This window comes from Prunus avium, chromosome 1 (genome assembly GCF_965620075.1).
Source record: "Prunus avium chromosome 1, drPruAviu1.hap1.1, whole genome shotgun sequence".
Taxonomy (NCBI): domain Eukaryota; kingdom Viridiplantae; phylum Streptophyta; class Magnoliopsida; order Rosales; family Rosaceae; genus Prunus; species Prunus avium.
Window position 1 is genome coordinate 49,131,437 of NC_142284.1, and position 22,487 is coordinate 49,153,923.

The 22,487-nt window shown below is 37.1% G+C and overlaps 3 protein-coding genes across 4 annotated transcripts; 1 reads left to right on the top strand and 2 right to left on the bottom strand.

The window, feature by feature from the left end:
- The first annotated feature begins 455 nt into the window (after positions 1–455).
- LOC110749485 (BRCT domain DNA repair protein) lies at positions 456–4,537 on the top strand. Of its 2 annotated transcripts, none has more exons than XM_088255668.1 (10): positions 456–1,291; positions 1,404–1,495; positions 1,715–1,817; positions 1,922–2,184; positions 2,377–2,508; positions 2,772–2,894; positions 3,247–3,375; positions 3,729–3,946; positions 4,187–4,216; positions 4,319–4,456. In XM_088255668.1, exons 1-10 carry the CDS (start codon positions 1,081–1,083, stop codon positions 4,341–4,343), a joined length of 1,326 nt encoding a protein of 441 aa, XP_088111794.1. In that variant the 5' UTR covers positions 456–1,080; the 3' UTR covers positions 4,344–4,456. The 2 variants fall into 2 exon arrangements, with proteins under 2 accessions (XP_088111794.1, XP_021805289.1); XM_021949597.2 differs by having other exon boundaries at positions 457–1,291; positions 4,063–4,216; positions 4,319–4,537.
- DCL3 (dicer-like 3) lies at positions 4,316–15,655 on the bottom strand. The gene is made up of 25 exons (XM_021949571.2): positions 15,242–15,655; positions 14,944–15,124; positions 14,536–14,649; positions 13,946–14,080; positions 13,785–13,854; positions 13,615–13,679; positions 13,404–13,535; positions 13,130–13,282; positions 12,575–12,701; positions 11,950–12,055; positions 11,678–11,870; positions 11,422–11,582; positions 11,020–11,238; positions 10,655–10,920; positions 9,916–10,187; positions 9,302–9,837; positions 9,130–9,224; positions 8,467–8,669; positions 8,176–8,385; positions 7,601–8,077; positions 7,031–7,300; positions 6,199–6,525; positions 5,602–5,827; positions 5,383–5,494; positions 4,316–5,309 (listed from the first exon to the last, which is right to left on the bottom strand). The coding sequence occupies exons 1-25, from the start codon at positions 15,319–15,321 to the stop codon at positions 5,111–5,113; spliced, it is 4,929 nt and encodes a 1,642-aa protein (XP_021805263.2). The 5' UTR covers positions 15,322–15,655; the 3' UTR covers positions 4,316–5,110.
- Positions 15,656–18,915: 3,260 nt separating this feature from the next.
- LOC148297950 (pentatricopeptide repeat-containing protein At4g33170-like) lies at positions 18,916–22,323 on the bottom strand. The gene is given in 3 exon segments (XM_088244327.1): positions 18,916–19,090; positions 19,093–21,940; positions 21,942–22,323. Coding segments are annotated over 3 exon segments (3,072 nt in total). The 5' UTR covers positions 22,023–22,323; the 3' UTR covers positions 18,916–18,947.
- Between the last annotated feature and the right edge of the window lie 164 nt (positions 22,324–22,487).

Here is a 22,487-nt window from a genome sequence, read left to right on the forward strand (position 1 = left end):
AGTCATTTTTCAGTCGATATCATGTTGATATACAAGTCCATCCATTTGATAATTTCATTTAAATAAGAAATACGAGACGCTATTTTTAGTTGCACAATTTGACCTAAATCACTACGAGACCCGCATTTAATTGATTAGAAATCATTCACGTGCGCTTGGGGTATTGACGTTAACAACATCCATATCCATATGCATATTTAGCTAAGCAGGACAATTGAAATCAATTTTTTTAGGTCAAGAAATTTAAATCAAATTAATTACCAAGTAATCAGGCTCATTTTGGTATTGTTGTCAGTGGTGGGGCCCGATTGGTTGTTGTGAGACCCAAACCCATAATGCAAGGGAGAGTGGTACAATTGTAGTTCCAGCGAAATTAGGGGCCCAATTGAGGAAACAAAAGCTTTTGACCGAGTGTGCTGCCTCTCTGTCTGTATATGGTACTTTGAATTTGCTTGCATTGCAATTCCCGTTTCTCTCACTTTTTATCTCGAACCCATTTTGCGAAAAAGGCAAATAAAGTAACTCAGAACTCATAAAAACAGAGCACGTCAATCAAAAAATCGATTTTTTCGCCCTCTAAAGACTCAACCTTTAGATTCATCCAGTAATTTCGTTTGTTCGGAAACCCAAAGAAAGCGAATTTACTATGCAGTCTTCAAAATTCACTCTTTGTCTGCACAGCCTCTGAATCTCACTCTTTTTCTCTGCCTCTTTCCTCACTGCCACTTTTGTTTGTTTATCTTCCCTTTCCAATAAGATTCTTATTCCTCCATCTTTGAAAACACTTTCACTTGTTTTTTCCTTCAATTTTTATTTCTGGGTCATTTCATTTCTTTCATTTCTTCAACTTAATTGGGTTTACTCAATTGTTAGTTTATTCGAAATATATTTTCCTTTTTTTTTCCCGCGCACCAATCAATTCCTGTTCCTTGTCCTTTTCCTTGGTTACCCTTTTAAGATTTGGTCGAGTTTCTCAATTTCAAGGAAAGCAGACATCAATCTCTCTGTCTCTAACAATTGTTTTGTAAGTTTTTATCAAAAAAATTGAACAGAGGCCTGGTGGTTAATGGTTAATTTGTAATGGGTGGTGGTGGTGGTAGAGTGGAAGTGGTAAAGAGCAACGGTTGCTCTAGGCTGTCTGTTGGGTTATCATCTCCATTGCCTTCTTTTAAAGCTCTGCAACCATTTGAGCCTGCGTCTCCGGCCTCATCCTCTATTGGGTCAGAGCCTGTGGTTCGATCAGGCGCACCCTTTGCCGGCCTTGTTATTTGCGTTACTGGTCTATCCAAAGGTAAAAAGATAAGCCTTCAACTTGTAGCTGCTTAGTTTTCTACGTGACGTATTAAATAAGTGTTATTGTTAAAATATGCAGCTGTTCATCTTTGTCATTCTTGTTTTGGCAGAAGCAAGGAAACAGGTCGAGGAAGCAACTGAGAGATTAGGTGGCCAGTACAGCCCTCACTTACATCCTCAATGTACCCATTTGGTGGTCCAAATATCCTTTCTTTTCAAAATTATGTTACTTCTAGCTTCATTTTCTTGGTATATTAAATATATAATTCGGGAGAAAAATCTCAATTTTCTTTGGCAGGGTTGACAGCAATGATATATGTGTTATACCGGCACCAAGAAGAAAATATTTAATACATTTGGTATTATTGTTTGTGTAAATTGTAAGGCTCGTGAGTCGTGTGCAATCCTTAACTAGTGTTACAGCTTTGGTGGACGCAAGTTTGAGCATGCTTTGAAGCATGGATTAAAAAATGGTCTGTCGATTGTTACGATTGGCTGGTTTGTGGATAGTGTTAGGAAGAATGGTAAGAGAGGCCAATGTATATTTTCTGCATTGGTTAGGTGAAACCCACTCAAAAATTATATGTTACTTGATTAGTCTAAATCCAGTTTCTTTTGTGTGTTGCAGTGAGGTTGAGTGAATCACTTTACAGTATCAAGAGTTTTGGACAGAATGGTATACGGTTGGATGAGTTCAACAGGCTTGTTGGGTTTATTGGTACAGAAAATTCGTGTATTCCTGTTGATGCTCGTGGAGCCAAGCCATTGGACACGATTGAAGAACCACATCTCCCCTTTTCTGGAAGAGAGTCTAACAGAATTACTGACTCTATTCTGTCTGGTCACTCCATGTATGTCGACTTAGACATTTCATCTGAACTGAGGAACAAGGTAAAGTTATTTCTAGGAAAAATTTGCTTAGTTTTTAAAACAATTTTTTTTTTCTTTCTTCTTGTTTTAGCTGTATAAGAAAGATTTGCTGGGTTTTTTTCCAATGTCAAACTAGATAATGGTGAGGTGAAGCCCTCTCAGTTTGTACAGTTTCCCTGAGCTTCTCTCAACATCATTTGTCCTATTTGGCAGGTTATTGAGGCTGCTCGTAGAGAGGGTGTTACGTTAATTGATCAATGGTTTGTTGGTTGCAGAGCAAGTCATGTAGTGTGTGAAGGCTCTGCTAGCCGTAAATATCTTGGCCACTCTAGCAATATCGTTACAGTGAGTCCTACAAAGAATCCTTTGGTTTATTTGAATCTGCACTATTTACACTCTAGTTTTATTGATGAATATACATAATAACTTTTTTGGCGTGAAGTGTTTTCACACACTTGACTATTTCGGATGTCCTTCTATAATAACTTTTTGCTGTTTTCATATTGTTCGTAGAATTGATGAAATCACTTGCAAATTTAGAGATGACGGAGTGCTCTGTATATTTCTTTTGTTGCAATGAACTTTATTTGGTGTTTGATTTGTCTCAGCCACTGTGGGTCTTGAAAACAGCCAAAGAGAAGTATGTGCAAAGGCTTGTGCACATGTCTGCAGATTTGGCCAGGCAAGTTGGTACGATGCTTGAAGAGTCGCAGAATGGCAGTGCAGATGAGGTTTCTTTCTACACATTTTCTGAAAATGATTTGTTTTGCAGTGATTTTTAACTCTCTTCTGCCCCAAACCCATGGTTTCAGGTCTAGATATTTTTATAATTTTTAACCAAAAAAGAAAAGAAAAAAAACTGTTAACAAGGTGAATCTTTTGCTGCTATGGTTTAACTTAAAATAATATACCTACGATAATTGAAAAGGTTTCACAATTATCTGAAATCTTAATAAACTCGTGATTGGTGGCTGGTGAATGCCTTTAAGCATTCTTCAAATGATAACATTTTTATATATGTAGTAATATGATTTTGGTTTGTCCAAGTTGTTATTTGACAATATTCTTTTATTGATTTACTAGGAAACGAATGTGCGAAATGTCCCTGAAGATGTTCAAGCTTATAAAAATAAAGCAAACCATGAAAAGAGACAACGAATTGTGAATTCTGCGAAAGCTGGGGTCAGAAATCGACGTGGTCTTCGTATGCAGGTAATGCTTGATCACGTTTGGTTCTCTGTGGTATTTCATCAATCCATGCTTCTTGTTTAGTTTGATATGATAATCACTTATGCACCATGGTTTTGCTCAAATTTAAACAATTACTTTATATCAGCTTAATTTGGAATGTATCACACAAATGAGAACATTGTAGTACAAGTTAACGGTCAGTTTTGTATTTGGCTACCTTTCTATTTGTTCATGTCTATTAGGGGCCTATGAGGAGTTTTCAGTGCTTGCATAATGTTAACAGCTTCAATGAACCGATTACATTTGTTGCTAATGGTAGTTTTATAAGAGAAAATAGGTGTACACCATTTTAATTATGTGCTCTGTTCTCGCAGACTTGCCAAACTCCAATGCGTCCAATAACCCCTAGCAGCCTTCTGGATTCAATCTGCTGGTCCATATCTGAACCAACTTCAACGGTGTCAATCTACACCGAGAATGTCAGTGTTGAAGATGCTACTGAGCACCATACATCTGTATTCTTTGATGCAAAAGCTGATGGCAAGGATTCAGAAGCTTCATTTGCAAACTTAACGAGGCTGCTCAAGGAAAGGTTGTTGATCTCTCTCTTCCTTCCCACCCCCAACCCCCTCACAAAATGTAAAAGAAAATATTTGCCCAAATGTTATATCATCTCACAGTAGTTCTCTTTTATTTGTTTGTCTGCAGTGAGAAATCTGAATTGATATTTAAAAATCATTTTCTTACCATACTGTTCCCTCTTGACCGATTCGCTGAGATGGGGCCATCTTCCAGAACATTTTTCAGCAATAATGGGTTTACATGCTTGCAGGTGTTGGATCATATCTATGCATTTTATCAGGTACAAAATAAGACATTCCCTACTTTTTGGTACTTTGCTGCAAAATTCTCAGCCATTGGCTTAATGGAGGGTCGTATACTCGCATGTGTATTTATATTGCAGGAGAGCATGTCAGTCCATGAAATAGAGGCTGCTATTAACACAGACTCAAGGCATGCCGATCGACTCCGATCAGTGTACTCCAGTAAAGAAACAGCAGAACATGGTTACGTGAGTTTCAAACGGATTGAATTTCTAGGTAGTCGTAAAAGTTTCGAGATGTTGAAGCGTGTCAACGGAGACAACAACAGCAATGTATATGAGCTGCTAATTAGAGCCTAAGATCATCTTCACCTCACGTGTTCCAAATTAGGAGCATGTTTTTGCTATGGTTGAACCTTTGAAGAAACTCAAACTAAGAACTTGGAACTTGAAGGCCATGATATCAAAAGCTTCTACCGTCTTCATTCAGGAAGAGTTTCAAATTTTCTACTTGTCTTTATTCAGGAAGAGTTTCAAATTTTCCACTTGTTTTTATAGGAGTATAGGGGTGTATACCTATTCAATATATAAATTTGTGTGCATAACGAGTTTTGGATGAGGGGAAAAATCCCAACATTTTCCTTCTTTTTTGGTTTTTTTATAAATATCAAAGAGAACATATATATATATATATATATATATATATATATATATATATATATTGATACCTTGTACCATTGAAAACATTGATGGAGACAGCACATTATTTACATTTTTCTTTATGGTGCCGCCTTCAAATAGTTTCACATTGCTGTGAGATTTCCTGACAAGCAACATCCTAACTGCTTCATATTAAGATTGGTGGATTTAAAAGGTACCACCCTCCGATTTCTCGAATTATTCATTAAACTAGCAGGCAAGATAGATACATGATCATCCACCAATGATAAGTTTGCCTTGCCGCTCAAGCTCATAAAGCATGGCAAGTGCTGCAGAATCTTCTGAACTTTTTTTATCAGGTCTAGCATCTCCTGTGCATTCAATGTCGCCGAAGTTGGGTATGTGCAACGTTATCTTTGAGACAAAACTGCTAAAATGCGCACTTGAGCCTTCACCAAAGTCAATTGGAGTTCTACGCGAAGAAAGACAATTGTGAGGCCAGAAATAAAAAAAACACAAAACAAATACACCAGTTTTTGTAGTACCTTGACTTAGTTTCTGATGATTCAAAGTCGGGCCTTTTCCACTGTTGTTTCTTGCACAGATCATAAAAAGATGTTCGAGGTCCTCCTTTCTTCATGTTGATTGATTTAATAACTGCATGCAAGCACCCGCGACATAATTAAAAAATAATGCTTGATAATAACACATGGTAAGCCAGCTCCCACCCTAATAAATAATCAGAACAAATAGATGGTGCAAACCCGGTGCGGTATCGTTGGGACTAGAGGTTTTCGGTTCATTGACTGCCGGAAAAACTCCAATTCTCTCAGTTGTCCTTTTCTTTTTATAGATTACTCGCTCTGAAGAATCTTCAACATTTACTTGGCTGCAGACGTTATAGTTGATGTCAAGGAGAAAAGAATCACCTACTCCTTCAGAGCCCAATTTTCTCTTCTTGGAACACCAGGAGTATGAAATATCTCTTTTCTGTTGCATAACAAAATAGTACAGCGTTAGAAAGAAAAAAATAAAAAAAATTGGTGACTCAGAGAGGCCCAAAAAAAAAAATTAAACATCTGGCAAACTGTACTCATTAACGATCAATTCATGACCTTAAACCTTGGACCAGGACACAGAACCCAAGACAAAAAACTGGACCCCAGACCTCTTGGACCCTAGAACCCAAGAACTTAGACCCAGACTGGAACCGCGAGCTCAAATCTGATTCTAAGCTTGATCCAATTTGCAATCAAACAATAGAGTCAAGTTCACTCTCTATTGATTCCATTCCATTCTCATTCCTGCAACCAAATACTAACTAAAAGAGTAGGATGCGGACATTTAGAGAACCAACAAACCTCAAGTTCCTTCAGTAAACGTCGAGCTGCTTCCCCTTTTGCAGCTTTTTTAGTCCGATCGCACCCCTCTCCAATCAATAGAACATCCTTCAGCTGTACAGTAAGCTTCGCATGAACTGTTTCACCCTTCTTTGTACACGTTTCTTTTATAAAGTACCCAAGTGAGTCACATAATTCAATCAGTTCACGCAGTGGAGGCAGCTCAAGCTTGTCAGGGGTCACAATTGGAGATAATAATGGTTTAAATATTCTCCACACTTCATCAAGATTAAGTTCGGTATCAATTAGTATTGCCCCTGCAATACTTTCCACCATGTCTCCAAGAGCCTGCAGAGAAACTATTCATGATCACAAAACAGTAATATAATAGTAACAACAATATTCACAATGATAAAATAATGATGATAATTACAACAAAAATATTATCAGGTACGATATTTGGAAAAGGGTGGATTTTATGCTGGAAAGCTTCTCCTTATAGAAGAGGTGGCCTGCTAATAATAATAATAGGGATGGTGGGAGTATCGAGCTAAGGGGAAGTTCAACAGTCAAAGAGCCTACAGAACTGCTATTGTGTGAAAATATATCTTTTAACAGCAACAAACAAATGATTTACTTAAATGAGAAATGCCTAAAATACATGGGAAGTATACATTAGAACCCCCAAAGATCTTCAAATTAGAAAGCAGAACGAACCAAATAAAGATAAAAAGGATAACTGCCTAAAGCAAGCAGACATTCAATCTTTTACAAAAACTTGAAAACAAAACTTCAAGCAAACCCTGGGAAAGCATTGAAAAGAAAGAGCATTTAACAATCAGCAAGAACTTACCTTAGGACCTTTTGTGCCTTGAAGTGTGGTACCATTGTCAGGTTCAGAAAGAGACTTCACATATTCTGTTATTTGGCTTAGAAGTAACCCAGAGGAATGTTGTAGATGCTGCTGAAGGTTTTGTCTAACAGCAACTTGAGCAAAATTTTCATTATTAACAGAAGCTGAACGTAAGTCAGTTAACTCGCCTGGATCAATATCTGTGTGGCTATCATAGAGATGCCTTGTGATAAGCAGGTCCAACACAGAATCCCCTAGAAATTCTAGTCTCTGTTGAAAATTAAAGATGTTTTTTTTTTTGTGAACAAAATTAAAGATGTTAAGAAAAGGAAGTATATGGAACTTTCACAGTTTATTCTATATTTGGCAATTTATTACTTAAGTTATAAGTGAAAAAAGTAATCTTTCCCAGATTCATTTTTCATATCAAAAATTTTTGTTTCCAAATTCAAAACAGATTTTCCCGTTATTATTCTAGAACCATCCTCTTTTGTGAAAATGGGAAAGAAAATAAAAAAGTGAAAATTTAAATAGTAAATCAAGGGCTCCACATATGACTGTCATCATTACCTCATAACAGCAGCCAACTCCTGATTCTTGCTCAGATGCATGTGTTATGGCCTCGTGTAAGAGACCCTTGGTAGAAAATTCATAATGAAGCTTTGACTCCAAAATTGCAATCTCATTAGCTTTTGGGTTGTAAGAACGAAGAGATGCAGTAGTAATTGCTTCAGCAACCAGAGAGGGCTCAAGTTCTGCATCAATATGGAACCACTTCATCAGATGAAGTGCAGCAGGCAATCCACCACTAACATAGTATGCTCCTATAAGGGCTTCAACACAATCAGAGATTGTTTTTGAACACATCCATCTATGACCCTTATCACAGGACTTTCCAACCACAACTTTGGGATCTTCAGTTTGGAATTTGCTATCTACTGGGACTTCTAAAGTATCTACTCCACAATTACAAGGAGCTGGTCGCAGAGAAATCTGTCCTGGAGCAACCCAACGACGTGGATCAAACGCACCATCCCGTATATATCCCTATCAAAGAAGAAATGCAAAGTCATTCTGACATGAGCATGAACATCAGTAACCGAGTAAATAAATGTAAACCATAGATAGCATATACTGGCAAATACCTGTAATTTGCGATTTATTCCCAATTTATGTAGGTTTGAGTTACAAATAGCCCACTGGCGCAAATTAGATAATTGTCCTTCATGTTTTTTGGGATATTTGAGAAAGAGGTGGCAGCTCACAGCATACTTTAAAACTGAATCCCCAAGCAATTCCAAGCGCTCCATAGAAAAATCTTCATTGCATCTGAGTGTTGTAAGTGCTTCTAGAATCTAATAATGAAAAAATTGGTCAAAATAATCATATAACTTTATTGGAAAGCCAAAAAAAGACAAATCACAAGTATGGCACACCAATGAGCTTGATATCTGAAAGCTGCTAGAATGACAATCGATATCTTCTCTAAGTTGGCTCGCTAGCATTAAGGATTCCAAACGGTGAATCAATGATGGCATTAAATAAAAGGACTTTAAAACGTATCTTTGGACACCAATACTGACTAGAAGCTCAGGTGGCATTTGAGCATACATGCGTTGCCTTTCAATACCACCACCACCTGCCCAGTTGAGAGAAAATATCAGCAACAAAACATAGAACGCGAGACAGTACTGCTAAATGGCTTTAACAGCATGTATCATATAGATTGATTGATATGATTTGCATTGACTAACTCTGCAATAAGTCAACCACCCATACCACACCTTTTTTGCACCTCTATTTACTGTTCAGCAGAATGTATGAAATAGATTTATTCATATCATTGCAACTACTACCTCTTCAACAAGTCAACCACCCAATCCCACCACCCACAAGGCCACAATTTCCCAACTATTCACTTCAAAATAATAATAATTACTGAGGACCATTATTGGCAAGAAACCATGGAAACAGCTGTCAATTTGAAGTGTTAATAACTAATGGGAGTTGAAGATGCAGGAATAAGATAGGATTGTACTCAAGTAATAGAGCACTGTTAGGCCGATTTTCTATAAGCTCAAGCATTTAAATCAACAAACCTTCACCACTAAAGTTCACAAGAAGGTTGTGTGGATTGTGACTTTGCTTCAATCGCAACAGAGGCTGCCCCGGATACTGGAGTACAATCCCATACCTGAACAGAATTAGCATCATTATGAAAACTGTAGAGTACTACTTACAAAGCATCATACAGGGTATGAAATCACTTACTTATTGTTGAAGTACTCAGAAAATGTACTATATTTTGAGGGGACATTGTCTTTTTTTCCATCAAAAGGACTCTCAGCAGATGTGTTACTCAGAACCTCAGCAACGGAGTAAATTCTTCCAGTGTGGATAGCCACCACCACCATGTCTTCGAGATTTGCTACATTAACAGAACAATTAGCAAAGTGGACTATCTCTGCAATGTTGCATTTAGTCTCAGCTGAGACAGTTCTACTCGGCAAGAAATTACGTGTGTCACCATAACAATGATGACTACCCAAAGAAGAGTTTTTCTTCAAGAATTCTACTGCAGAAACACAAGAATTTATCCCTGTCCAATTTATTCTCCAAGTTCCTTTACTTGAATCATTCAATGACTCAAGTGGAAGAAGCAAATACATGTATGATGGGCTCCACAGATTTCTTGTTTCTTTCTCAAGTAAAAATTCTCTCCGATTTCCAGCTGATTTGGTTCCATGAAACAATCTCCCAAACAATCCATTACAGAAAAATTCTTGAAAGCACATTGCTTTTGCCATCTGTTAAGAAATAATAGTTACAGTAAGTACTGACCCAGAAAAAGGAAGCAACTTTCGGTCAGAAAACTTAAGTAGTACCTGTTCCCCGTCCAAATGAACTTGCCCACAGGAAGAAACAGAAGACTTAACTGTCTTCGAAATCAGGTAAAGTTCCAATTCAATATTCCCCACATCATCAGCAAGCTTTGACTCAATCAGAAGAGTAAATCCAGAATAAAATTCGCTAACAATTTCACAGGAGAAGTCAAATTTATAAGCCTGAAAAACGGCACCATCAAGTTTTCCTCCCCAAGTTCCAGATAGTGTATGAATGCAAGTTGTACCATGTAATTCCTTCCTTTTAGTTGTTCCTTAAAGACAAAATATAATTTTTGAATTAAAAAGAGGAAAAGAAGAAAAGAAAAGTAGAAACATAAACTGCCTAAGTACATAGCCCACACACAATAGGTGCCAAAACAAAACTCAAGATGCAGTAAGACAAATAGATAAATCTGGTTTAAAATGTGAATAAAGAAGTGATAACGAAAACACTTTTACCAACCCTGTTTATATCATCCAGCAGTTCAATTGACGAGAAAATGATAACGAACATTAGCCAAGAAACAACTTATTTTTTACCTTTGAGCCACAACTAATGCTACATCATCCTCTCATTAAGGATATTGCAACACACTTCCCATCACTTTACAGTATGAACAAGATTTTTATAAATGGAGAACAAATAGCAAGTGGTCATTCATAACATACATTATGTGAATGACTGGTTCATAAAAAGCAACTGAAATTCACCGAGCATCACCATACAGAAAAAACATACCTGCACCAGAAGCTGGATCTTTCCTTTTCACATCGAGATCATTTTCTGGAGGCTCGTCAATGGCTGGAAGAAGATGATCATTCAGGGCACCCATTTGATGTAACAGCTTACATGCTTCCAAGCATACAAGCTGCTTTGATAAAGAAGACTTCTTGCATACAGGACCAACTATTGTTTGGAAAGCCGCATGTGGAGGAAATTCAATTGTACACTCGTAAGAGTCTCCAAGATATGAGTAGTGAAAAGTTGGCCTCGGAATGAAGTTCCTAAGTTACACAGTAATCAAATAAGGGTGCAATTAGTAATGAAATTTTTTTTAAGCAGTAAATTCAAGAAAGACTGCTGAAGAGTTTACAGATGCATACTTATCCCCAGGTAGCGTTTCACAATATTTTTGTACAAGACTGACACTAGAATCTGCTGTGACTGATGCTCCGGTGGCATCCACAGTATATGCATTTCTCTCCTCCATAGTACATACTTTCAAAACGCATGTTTCGGGATCTCTATTTGTAGCTGAATCTGTCATCAAATATTCTCTCCTGACAATCTCATATAGTTGATCCCTTTGTTTCTTGTTTCCCCTGTACTTCATGTATAGTTAGAAAATCAATACACTCAAGAAAACACACAATAAGAATACCTACAGAAGAAAGCCTCAATTCACTGGAGATTCACTATATACATCTGTTCATTTTTTTGGGTCAATTTATATACATCGGTTCATAATATGCTGATAAAGTGAAACAATAAAGAGATGACCTCACCTCTCCAGCATTGTGACGAATTGAGAGTTATTTTGCCGGGCCTGTCCCCTGGACTGGACATAACTACGGACTGTCTTTGGCAGGTCATAACGTACCACACAGGAGCAGTTCGGAAAATGAATTCCCTCCTCAACTACATCAGTAGCGAATAATAAATTGACCTATTCAGAAAGGGTTATCAATTGAGTATCTGGTTTTCACAAGTCAAAACTTCTCATCAGTCAATTCCTTTCCTACAATATGAAAGATCATATACCTCCCCAGAGCAGAATAATTCCAATGTCTCCTTTTGTATTTTTGGGGCCAGACCATCAACTGACGTATTAGTTCCAGTAAAATAGGAAACCGTGAAATGACATAAAGAGGTAACTTTTTTCATGAATCTGCCAATCACTTTAGCTGTGATAATCCTATCAACAAGTATAAGGCACAGTTCTTCCCTAGATCCTCTGCAACCAAAAATTATGGATGATAAATCAACTTTGCAATGATAAGAATAAGATTTTACCAATGAAGTTATTATCTTACCCAAATGAGTGAAAAAGTTGAACAAGTTCATTTAATTTCGGAGATATGTAGCCCAAATTTACCGCCTTCAAATAGTCAAACCCAAAATCCAAAAAAATTTCACCACCTGAAAAGAGAAAATAATATGGCCAAAATATTATGTAAACCAGAATTGAAGTTGTTGGCATCATCAAGTCAATATGGCTATAGAAACTGCGTCGGGAAAATAATGACATTGTTCATCTATTCTGAAGAATCTCAACCATTAAACATTATCAGAAACGAGCATAATGTTATTAATTGAACAGATAACACAAACAAACACAAAAATTACATTAAGAGCAAGATTAGTGATGAATAGGCATTTTCTGTTGTTAATAGTTTACATATCATGATCTTATGCCAACCAAACGTCAGAAAATTACAGCAAAAGCCAGACAGTTGATTAAGCGAGAAACCAAGAGACAGACATGAGAGATAGATGGAAGATAGATAGAGAATGAAAGAGAGAGAGAGAGAGAGTTTCAGACTTTCAGTACATTATAGCATACTCTTGATGAGCATATAATTTTGAATATATAAGATAAGATCTATGTGCTCTACAAGTGGCTAAAGACTGAAGAAAGAAAGCTAAAGAATGGCATACCATGCAGAAACGATTCCCTTATTATACCAAGCACTTCCTCAAGAAAATATCTGCACTGAGAAGAGCTTTCTCTATAAAGTTCATACTCCTCTTTGCAAGGAGCATTATCCAGACAGACCTTAACAGCCTACAAGAGAATTAAGGTTACTCATTATCAGAACCAGAAGGAAAGACCATAAAGAAATTAGAATCGGAGGAGACCAAAGTGGCCTTTCTCCGGTATTCCCATCTGAAGTTATATCTCAGTATATTGCTATATAAGAGAAATTACAAGTGTACTTATAACCAGAGTCATAAATGAAAAGTATCAGGCCTCAATAATGGGTCAAAGCATGTGTATCAGAAGTAACAATTCAGTGTGATCCAAAGTAACAAAAAAAAAAAGGTCCTCAGTAAGTCTCACCATGTGTGCAATCAGACCTGTTTGAATTTGTATAAAGTGAAAAAAAAAAAAAAAAAAAAAAAAAAAAACCAAGTCCAAGGGTGACAACGGAACATCTCTGACTTGCCTAGAACAAACATCTTTCACTCAGTGGGTTATACTTATAACCATACCTCATAAGTGCATATGAGACCAAGGTTGTCAAGGCAATACAAGATATTTGCGTAGTCATCAGACAATCGTTTCCGCAGTGTCTTCATTGTATCATCCATGTCTTTGAAATTACTTTCTACTGATTCTTGCAACTTTGACAATGAAGCACCAATCTGTCCATGCATTGAAAGCTTTATTAGTATCCACACAAGTTTACCACACGTAAGCAGGCTAACAATGAATGAAAATTTTTCAACATACATATATTTACATATACATATAAATCAGGAATACCTTGGCCCACGAGGCTTCCATCTTTTCTTTTAAATCCGAACTCGGAAACCATGCTTGGTCATAAAATATACAAGTTTCTTTTGCAGATGGGACATACAGTTCCTTCTCTTTTCTGTCCTCCATAGTATAAAGCTGTGTAAGCAAATTTCAAGATATTAAACATAAGGAGCCGATCCATGTGCAGTAATCTTACTGAAATATTTCTCTATACCTGGGAATCCAAAGTGCTTTCAAGTTCTGATATCTGGCCCATGCAATCTGATGAAGATGAGACACCTAACGGACCATGTTGTATTTGAATATGCACATAGTAAGATATATGATAGCAGTTGGTTTGGAATCAACAATGGACATGTAAGAAAACGATCCACTACATATCACCTTTTCTGATAACAGGTGATGCCGTCATCCCAAAAATCTTTGGCTTGTTAGTAGACTTGTAATAAAATTCCTTCACCACAACAGACAATAGTTATAAAGATGACCCTTGACTATAAGAGAAATAACAGAGACAATATATAACATACAAAAATGAAATTAACCTTCATTATCTTTGTATATGGATGCTTTCCAGTAGCTAGATGGCACTCATCAATAATCATCAAGCATACCGCTTCCAAGCTCAAGAATGCCTTTTTCAAGGCATCCAAAAGAATCTGGGGTGTCATTACTAGCACCTACAAGATAAAATAAAAAAGGATATGCATTAACTTAATAGCATCTACAAAACATTGAGAATACTATTTTTTGACAAGGATTCTAACATGACTGTTTACATGCGATGCATAAATGTAAGTCTTTGATAATGCTATTTTTAACAAGGAACCTCGCTAATTGTTTTCTTCATATTCTAATAAGGTTCTCGCTCTGCTAGAAATCAAATAAATGAAGCATCAACAGTGGGTAAAACAAGTAAAAACTCAATAATCATTTAGAAAGGCTACCAACAAAAGGACCAGAAAAAAGGAATTGTGGCAAGCTGGATCTAACTGACTTCTGAAGGAAAACTCAAGTTTCTTTCCAAAAGGAGTGGTGGAAATACCGCTTATAGCCTCAAACAGAAGCATGAACTGATACCCTCATTAAACAAATCATCACAGTTATTGCTCAACTTTAAAAGAAGGAAACTTACATCATGCTCATTTGTTTCCTTTTCCCAGCACTCCATAGTCCATGAATCAACCCCCTTAGCTCCGTAATACTCTTCCACTTTAAAGTTTGTGTTTACTTTAACGACCTCAAATTGCTGCAAACACAAAAACCATTTAATTTCAACAATTTGTGAGACTATCAATTAGCCACATTGCAAGATTGCTCCTAGGAGAACTATAAATTAAAAATAAAAATAAAAAGCATTTAAAGAAAAACTGAGGAATGCCCACATAAATATTCTTAGGAATTTTTATTATTTATAAATAAATAAAAAAAGGTAGAATGATGATGAGTCATGAATGGTAAAATTTTGAGGAAGCAAAATAACAAAAAAGGAAATATATATATTTTAAAAAGGAACAAATTTACTAAATTAGAAAAAGAATACCTGATGAACTAAATGAACAGTTGGAGCCAAAAATACAATCAATTTTTGGGCACCACTTGACTTGATAGCTTGACCAATGTCACTGATGAGCATCGCAGCTACCATATCCTTCCCAGAACCTGTCTCCACCACTGCTATGGTGTTCCTCCTCTTCGCAACCTCATAAACATTTGCCTCATACCTAAAAACACAGACACTTAAATTATTCACACCCAATAAATCCACATTGTCAAAAAAAAATCTTAAAATATACAAAAAACAAATAATTAAAGAGATATAGATAGAGAGAGAGAGAGACCCGCTGGGGTTGAAGTCATTGGAAATCGGGGATGATTGTTGATCCTGATCAGCGACATGATCAAGCGGTTCAGAGGCCATGTCGCCGAAGCTCCGTTTCAGAGGATTCTGGCCCTTCCTCTAGCGAATGCGCGTTGCAGATTGTGAAAGCGAGAAGCGAATGAAGAGGAGGAGAAGAAGAAGGTGAAGAGCACAAGAAGCGTGAAACCTATCGCTGGGTCTTCGCCAGTTGAGAGAGAGAGTGTGGAAGCAACGGTTTTTTTTTTTTCTCAGAAAAAGCTTCAGAGTAGACGGTGACGCTGAGATAGGGATGGCAAAAATCCCCCAGGGGCGGTCCCGTCGGGTTCCCGACCCTAATTTAGGGTCAAACGGGTATCGAGTACGGGGATCCCCAAACTTGAAAAATCCCCGACGAGTATGGGGAGGTGATAGTATTGACATCCCCATCACCGAATCCGACCCGAAAATATATATGTTTATATTTAAATAAATATATATATAATTATAATATTTATGTTTAACTCTAAACCTCCATCTCCTAATTCTTCCTAATCTTATTTGGATTTTCATATTGATGTGATTTTGAATAGTTGAGTTGAACTTTATAATTAATTTGAATGTGTTGAATGATAATTTAATATGAAACTTAATGTTAAAATGTATGATAAATATTTTTTATGCAAAAAAAATTGGGGATTCGAGGCTGGTATGGGGGATAGTCCCCCGACGGGGACGGGTACAGGGATTCCCCGAAACCTATTAAACGGGGATTGGTTCGGGGATGGGGGCGGGGATGGAGATGGTATTGTCATAACCGGCCCCTACCCGACCCGTTGCCATCCCTACGCTGAGAGCCTGAGAGAGATTAGTAAGTAGTAGCGCAGTTGTTTAGACCATCTCCAATCCATGAGAGGCTAAACCCAAATTTTCCCCCTCCAAAAAGTGACTATTTGAGTTTTGCTCAAACTCAAAATCATTTTTTCTCCCAACCCTCCAGACTCAAATTTTAAGTTCGTAATTTTATTAAATTGTTTAAGAATGGTTTAAGTCTAATTTTTTATATTTTTTTTATGGATAACTTTTCTTCATTTAATCTTTTTAAATAACTTCATAATTTAATTTTTTGAACAATTAACCTAAAAAAAATTGAAATTCTAAAAATATATATTTTTGTAAATTATTTGAGAAATGAGTGGGTATTTATAGAGTTTGGGGTGAGTGTTGGGGTTGGATCTAATTTAGATTAAGTTAAAATATTATTTTGATTTTTGGATTTAAATTTCAACCATTGGATCTTTTTTTTTACCGTTAAAATAACTTAGATTTAATATATATCGTTGATTTAAATTAATATTAGAGTATAAAAAAGTTAAAAAATACACAAATAACATCACTACAAGACAAATGCAGCATCTTCCACATGGGCTGTGTGGCAGGCCCCAATAAAGAAAGCTTGCACATGGGCTGCTGATGCAGCAGGTGGGCTCCACAATTTTTTTTAGGTCCAGGAAATAAGGCCAAGTCCAGCGGGAGCACAAAACCGGGCAAAAGGCAGCCCAGTCAAGCCAAACAGGCCTCCAGCGCGCAGCCTCAAGCCCGGGCAAGTGGTGGGTTCCACCAACCTGGGCAAGCCCACGGGCAGATCTTGCCTGGGCTGCAGCCCGAAGGCGCTGACGCCAGTGCTGATGTCATGCTGACGTCAGTGAGCAAAAAAATTCAAAAAAATCCAAAAAAAATCAATTTTTTTATTATAAAATATACCAACAAATTATGGATGTTTTCCCTATAAATACATAACAATTTTATTCACTTTCTAAATTGTTTATATTTTGTTGCATAATCTTTTTTTTTTTCTTGCCCTTGCCCTAGCCTTCATGGGTGGAACCAACTAAGGCAAGGCTGCCACTATTCACATGAATAGTAGCAGCCCTTGCCTTGCCCTGCCCTTGCCCTAGCCTTCATGGGTGGACTTGCTCTAAGTGGACTGGTATTTGGGTTCGAATTTGGGAAAACCCAAATTTTGAGTCCTTCATTTTGTTGGGTTGGAAGAGGTTTTGGGGGATATTTTGGGTTTAGGTCCTTGGGTTGGAGATGGTCTTATTGTGTGGGTTTCTAAAGCCCGCCAGCGGTAACGTAGCGTGATACCACCTCCCAATCACGTTGTGCGGCCTTTGCCTAGACAACGTCGTTCCTCGAGCTAGCAGAGTCCAACCCGTGCTTTAGTTGACAATACTGCTTTCTGTTTACCAACAAAAACGCTTTCCGAAGAAGGGCCCACAACGTTCGAAATTAAGATCGTGGAAACAATAAACCTAAGAAATAAATAAATCAAACGCCTTTAAAAAAAAATACTAGGGAAACAAAGTGATATTGTATATTGTAATAGGGGCCTGTAGCTCAAGTAATTAAGAGTATTTATTTTTGCAATCGAAATTCTAAGTTTGATTTCCCTAATATTGTTTGTAATAAAAAATGATATTCTAAATTAACCAATATAAACCGAAAAAAAAAATTCGCTAGGAATAAATACAAAAGTAACGTTACATTTTTATTTTTTTTGGGTCTGGGTTGCAAAATAAATTGATGCATCACATTTTTGTACTCTATTTTTCAAACTTACAAATTTATTTTAATATTGGTTGAATTTTGTAAATGATATTTATAACCCAATGCTATTGCAAGGAATTGAAAACCCTCTTTGAAGTTTTGAAGTAAATGAAATTTCACTCAAATTGATGAAGTAATTATTTTAATTTTAAAGAATATTTTATTTTATTTTATAATGTCACCAATAAATGCCTTTTAAAAAAAATACTAGGGAAACAAAGTGATATTGTATATTGTAATAGGGGCCTATAGCTCAAGTAATTAAGAGTATTTATTTTTGCAATCGAAATTCTAAGTTTGATTTCCCCAATATTGTTTGTAATAAAAAATGATATTCTAAATTAACCAATATAAACCGAAAAAAAAATTCACTAGGAATAAATACAAAAGTAACGTTACATTTTTATTTTTTTTGGGTCTGGGTTGCAAAATAAATTGATGCATCACATTTTTGTACTCTATTTTTCAAACTTACAAATTTATTTTAATATTGGTTGAATTTTGTAAATGATATTTATAACCCAATGCTATTGCAAGGAATTGAAAACCCTCTTTGAAGTTTTGAAGTAAATGAAATTTCACTCAAATTGATGAAGTAATTATTTTAATTTTAAAGAATATTTTATTTTATTTTATAATGTCACCAATAAATGCCTTTTAAAAAAAATACTAGGGAAACAAAGTGATATTGTATATTGTAATAGGGGCCTATAGCTCAAGTAATTAAGAGTATTTATTTTTGCAATCGAAATTCTAAGTTTGATTTCCCCAATATTGTTTGTAATAAAAAATGATATTCTAAATTAACCAATATAAACCGAAAAAAAAATTCACTAGGAATAAATACAAAAGTAACGTTACATTTTTTTTTTTTGGGTCTGGGTTGCAAAATAAATTGATGCATCACATTTTTGTACTCTATTTTCCAAACTTACAAATTTATTTTAATATTGGTTGAAATTTGTAAATGATATTTATAACCCAATGCTATTGCAAGGAATTGAAAACCCTCTTTGAAGTTTTGAAGTAAATGAAATTTCACTCAAATTGATGAAGTAATTATTTTAATTTTAAAGAAAATTTTATTTTATTTTATAATGTCACCAATAATCACCACAAAAGCAGCTTCCATCCCTGAAACGATGGAAGCGATTTGCATCTCTCAATACAATTTCTCGTTGAACAACCTTTGATATATATTTGACTGCATTATGGCAATCTCCACAAACTCTAAGGTTTTTATCACCCGACTGGTGGCAGATGAAGGAGTGCTTATCAGTCCATAAGCTATGGCTAGCTTCTCACTGTGGTAATAGAGAGAACGCTCTTTCTCCTATTCTTCAATATCAACCAGTGCAAACTTTGTATCCGGGACGTACCCTTCTTCGCCGATCCGTTTCATCAAGTCCTCCACCTTGTCATATATCTGATCAGCTTGTGGATGGGATTTATCGTCTACCACGAACAAATGTACCTTGTTCTTTACATTTATCCAGCTGAAACCTGGTTCTTTCTTTACCTTCTGCCTCTTCATCATTGTTCTAGCATCACTCACAACATCCCACTGGTTGGCAGCAGCATAGATGTTGGATAAAAGAACGTAGGCGGATGAGTCAGATGGCTCCATGGCCAAGAGCTGTGCTGCTACTCGTTTTCCGGTTTCTGTGTCCCCTTTAATCCTGGAAGCACCAAGCAGGGCTCCGTACATTGAAGCAGAAGCTTCAAAGGGCATTGATGCTATCAGCTTTTCTGCCTCTTGAACATGCCCTGCACGACCAAGGCCATCCACTAGGCAAGAGTAATGCTCAATCTCAGGTTCAACGCCATAATCCTTTTGCATTGAAGAAAAATGCTCATAAGCTTCAGAAACTAAACCAGAATGGCTACATGCTGAAAGGACTCCAATGAAAGTAACTCTATCAGGCTCAACGTTCTTAGATTTCATGACTCTGAAAAGATTTAGTGCTTCTTCAGCATTTCCATGCTGAGCTAAACCCACCAACATGGCATTCCACAGGGCAATGTTCCTAACATCCATCCTTCTGAATAAACGATACGCATCTTCTATGTTACCACACTTAGCATACATGTCAACAAGTGATGTTGCAACAAAAGGGTCCAAGGAACAATCCAACTTTATCACATCTGCATGTATCTGTTTCCCTTGTTCCAATGCTGTCAGACAAGAGCTGGCTTTGACAAGGGTAGCAAAGGTATACTCATCAGGCTGAACTCCCGACTGCTTCATCTGATGGTATATATAAAGAGAGCGCCCTTCATCCCCATTTTCTACACAGCCTGAGATCATAGTTGTCCATGCAACATCATCAGGTGTAGGGATGCCATTGAAAATTCTGTGTGCACTTCGCATTTCTCCACATTTAATATACATATCTAGAATACCGCTATTAACAAATAGATCTGAAGAAAACCCTGTTCTTATGGCATGAGCATGAATTTGCATCCCTGGTTCCAAAGCTACCAGGCTACTAGTTGCCTTAGCCACAGTCGCCAAAGTAATTTCATCTGCCCTCTGTCCACTTTCATGCATCATCCTCATAAGTTTCAATGCTTTGTGACTGTCATTACTCATTATGTACCCAAACATCATTGCATTCCAAGATGCCATATTGAATTTAAGTTTGTTTTCAAAAAGGATCTCCGCCTCCTCCATCTTTCCACTTCTAGAATAAACATCAATAAGAGCCGTTGAAACAAAACGGTCAGCGACAATAGCAGATTTTATAGCATGAACATGAATCTGTTTACTGACACACAACCCTCCTTCAAGTGAGGAGCAAGCCCTTAAAACACTTGCCATAGTAAATTGATCAGGTCTTAGACCATCACGTAATAAGCCTATAAATAAAATCACCGATTCCTCTCCTAAACCACTTTGCGCACAACATGATATCATTGAGTTCCAAGTAATTAAGTCCGCTTCCTTCATGTTATTGAACACTTTTCTAGCAGAATAAACAGAATGAGCCTTTGAATACACATTGATAAGGCTATTTGTAACAGAAACAACAGAATCAAACCCTGATCTCAAAGCAGCACTGTGAATCTGTTTCCCCAACTCCAAACCACTTACACCTGCAACTGCAGATAGAATAACAACTAATGTCACACTGTCAAACTCTACTTTTGATCTAACCGTATTTCTAAAACAGTCTATAGCAGCCCAATTTTCACCAGCTTGAACATACTCGGACAATGTCTTGTTCCACGAATATATGTCTGACTTAGTATCTTTGTAACTGAACAATTTAATATCATCACAACGAAACAATTTCACTGCATATGCTTGAACCTGCTCCATGTTCCTCTTGCCTTCATAAGAATCAAATTTGTCAATCCCACTAAGAACAGAACGCACACTGACATCATCAGGACGTAATCCACTCCGGTGAAATGCAGAGAAGAGAGAAAGTCCTTCTTTCTCAAGACCCATCTCCATATAGGCCTTGAGCATTGTATTCCACATCACCACATCTCTTTCCTCCATCCCATCAAACAATGCACGAGCCTCTTTAATCCGTCCGAGTTTGGAATATATATTCACAAGTGCACCAGAAACAAACACATCCCATTCCAATCCAATTTTAACAGCATAACCATGAACAGCCTCCGAAGCCCATACATTCCCTGAGAGCAAGCACAGCTTTAAAACCGGCGCCAAAGTGAGTCTACTGGTAAAAACGACAGACTCGCGAAGACTCCGGAAAAGGGTAAGACCCTCCTGAATATTGTCAACATCAGAGCCCGCAGCTTGCGCATAGGCTGCTAGAATGGAGTTCCAGGTGACAAGGTCCCGGCCGGGCGTTTTATCGAACAGGCGGCGTGCGCATGAAAGCGACCTGCATTTGGAGTACACGGTAATGAGGTTGTTGGTCAAAAAATGATCGGGGGCGTTGCCGGAGGTTATGATAAGCGCATGCACACGCTTGCCGAGCTGCAAATCCATGGTGGTAATTGCGGTGCGGAGGACGGAGAACCATTGAGAAGAGGAAGAAGATGGTGAGATATGGGTAGAGTTAGAGATGGGATAGGAGAGAGATGAGAAGTTGAAGAGAGGGAAAAGAGTTTGTGAGTATGAAGTGTTGTTGGTAGAGAGGAAAATGGATTTGGGTCGGAGGTTGGCTTGCAACTGCATTATCATTTCTTGGCTGCATTGTCTGCTTTTCCCTCCAAAACTCAAGATTCTGGTACTTGTACTTCGGATTCGGAACACATAATGACCGGTTTCAGTGTGACTTCAAAATCTCAAGTATTTATTTCATTTTAGGGGGCATGTTGTGCTTGGTTAAATTTTTCAAGATGTACAAATTGCCCAGGGTCAGATTAAACCTTGAAAATGTTGGAAATGGTAGGCCAGTTGGCAGGAGGAGTGTGCTCATCCCGTTGCATTCGAGTTCAAGCTCCCTCTCCTCATATAGATTAGACTACTTTAGACCAGTGCTTCTTCATTGTTAATTGTAACATGATTCATAAAGTTTGTTGAGTTGAACTCCAATATGCCAAAAAAGTAAGAATTGGACAAGAGGGTCTCCAGTTAACTGTGTTATAGTATAGTCGGCCTGATCAAGATCATAGTTAAGAGGTCTTTAAAACATGAAGTTACATCTGATTGGCTCAGG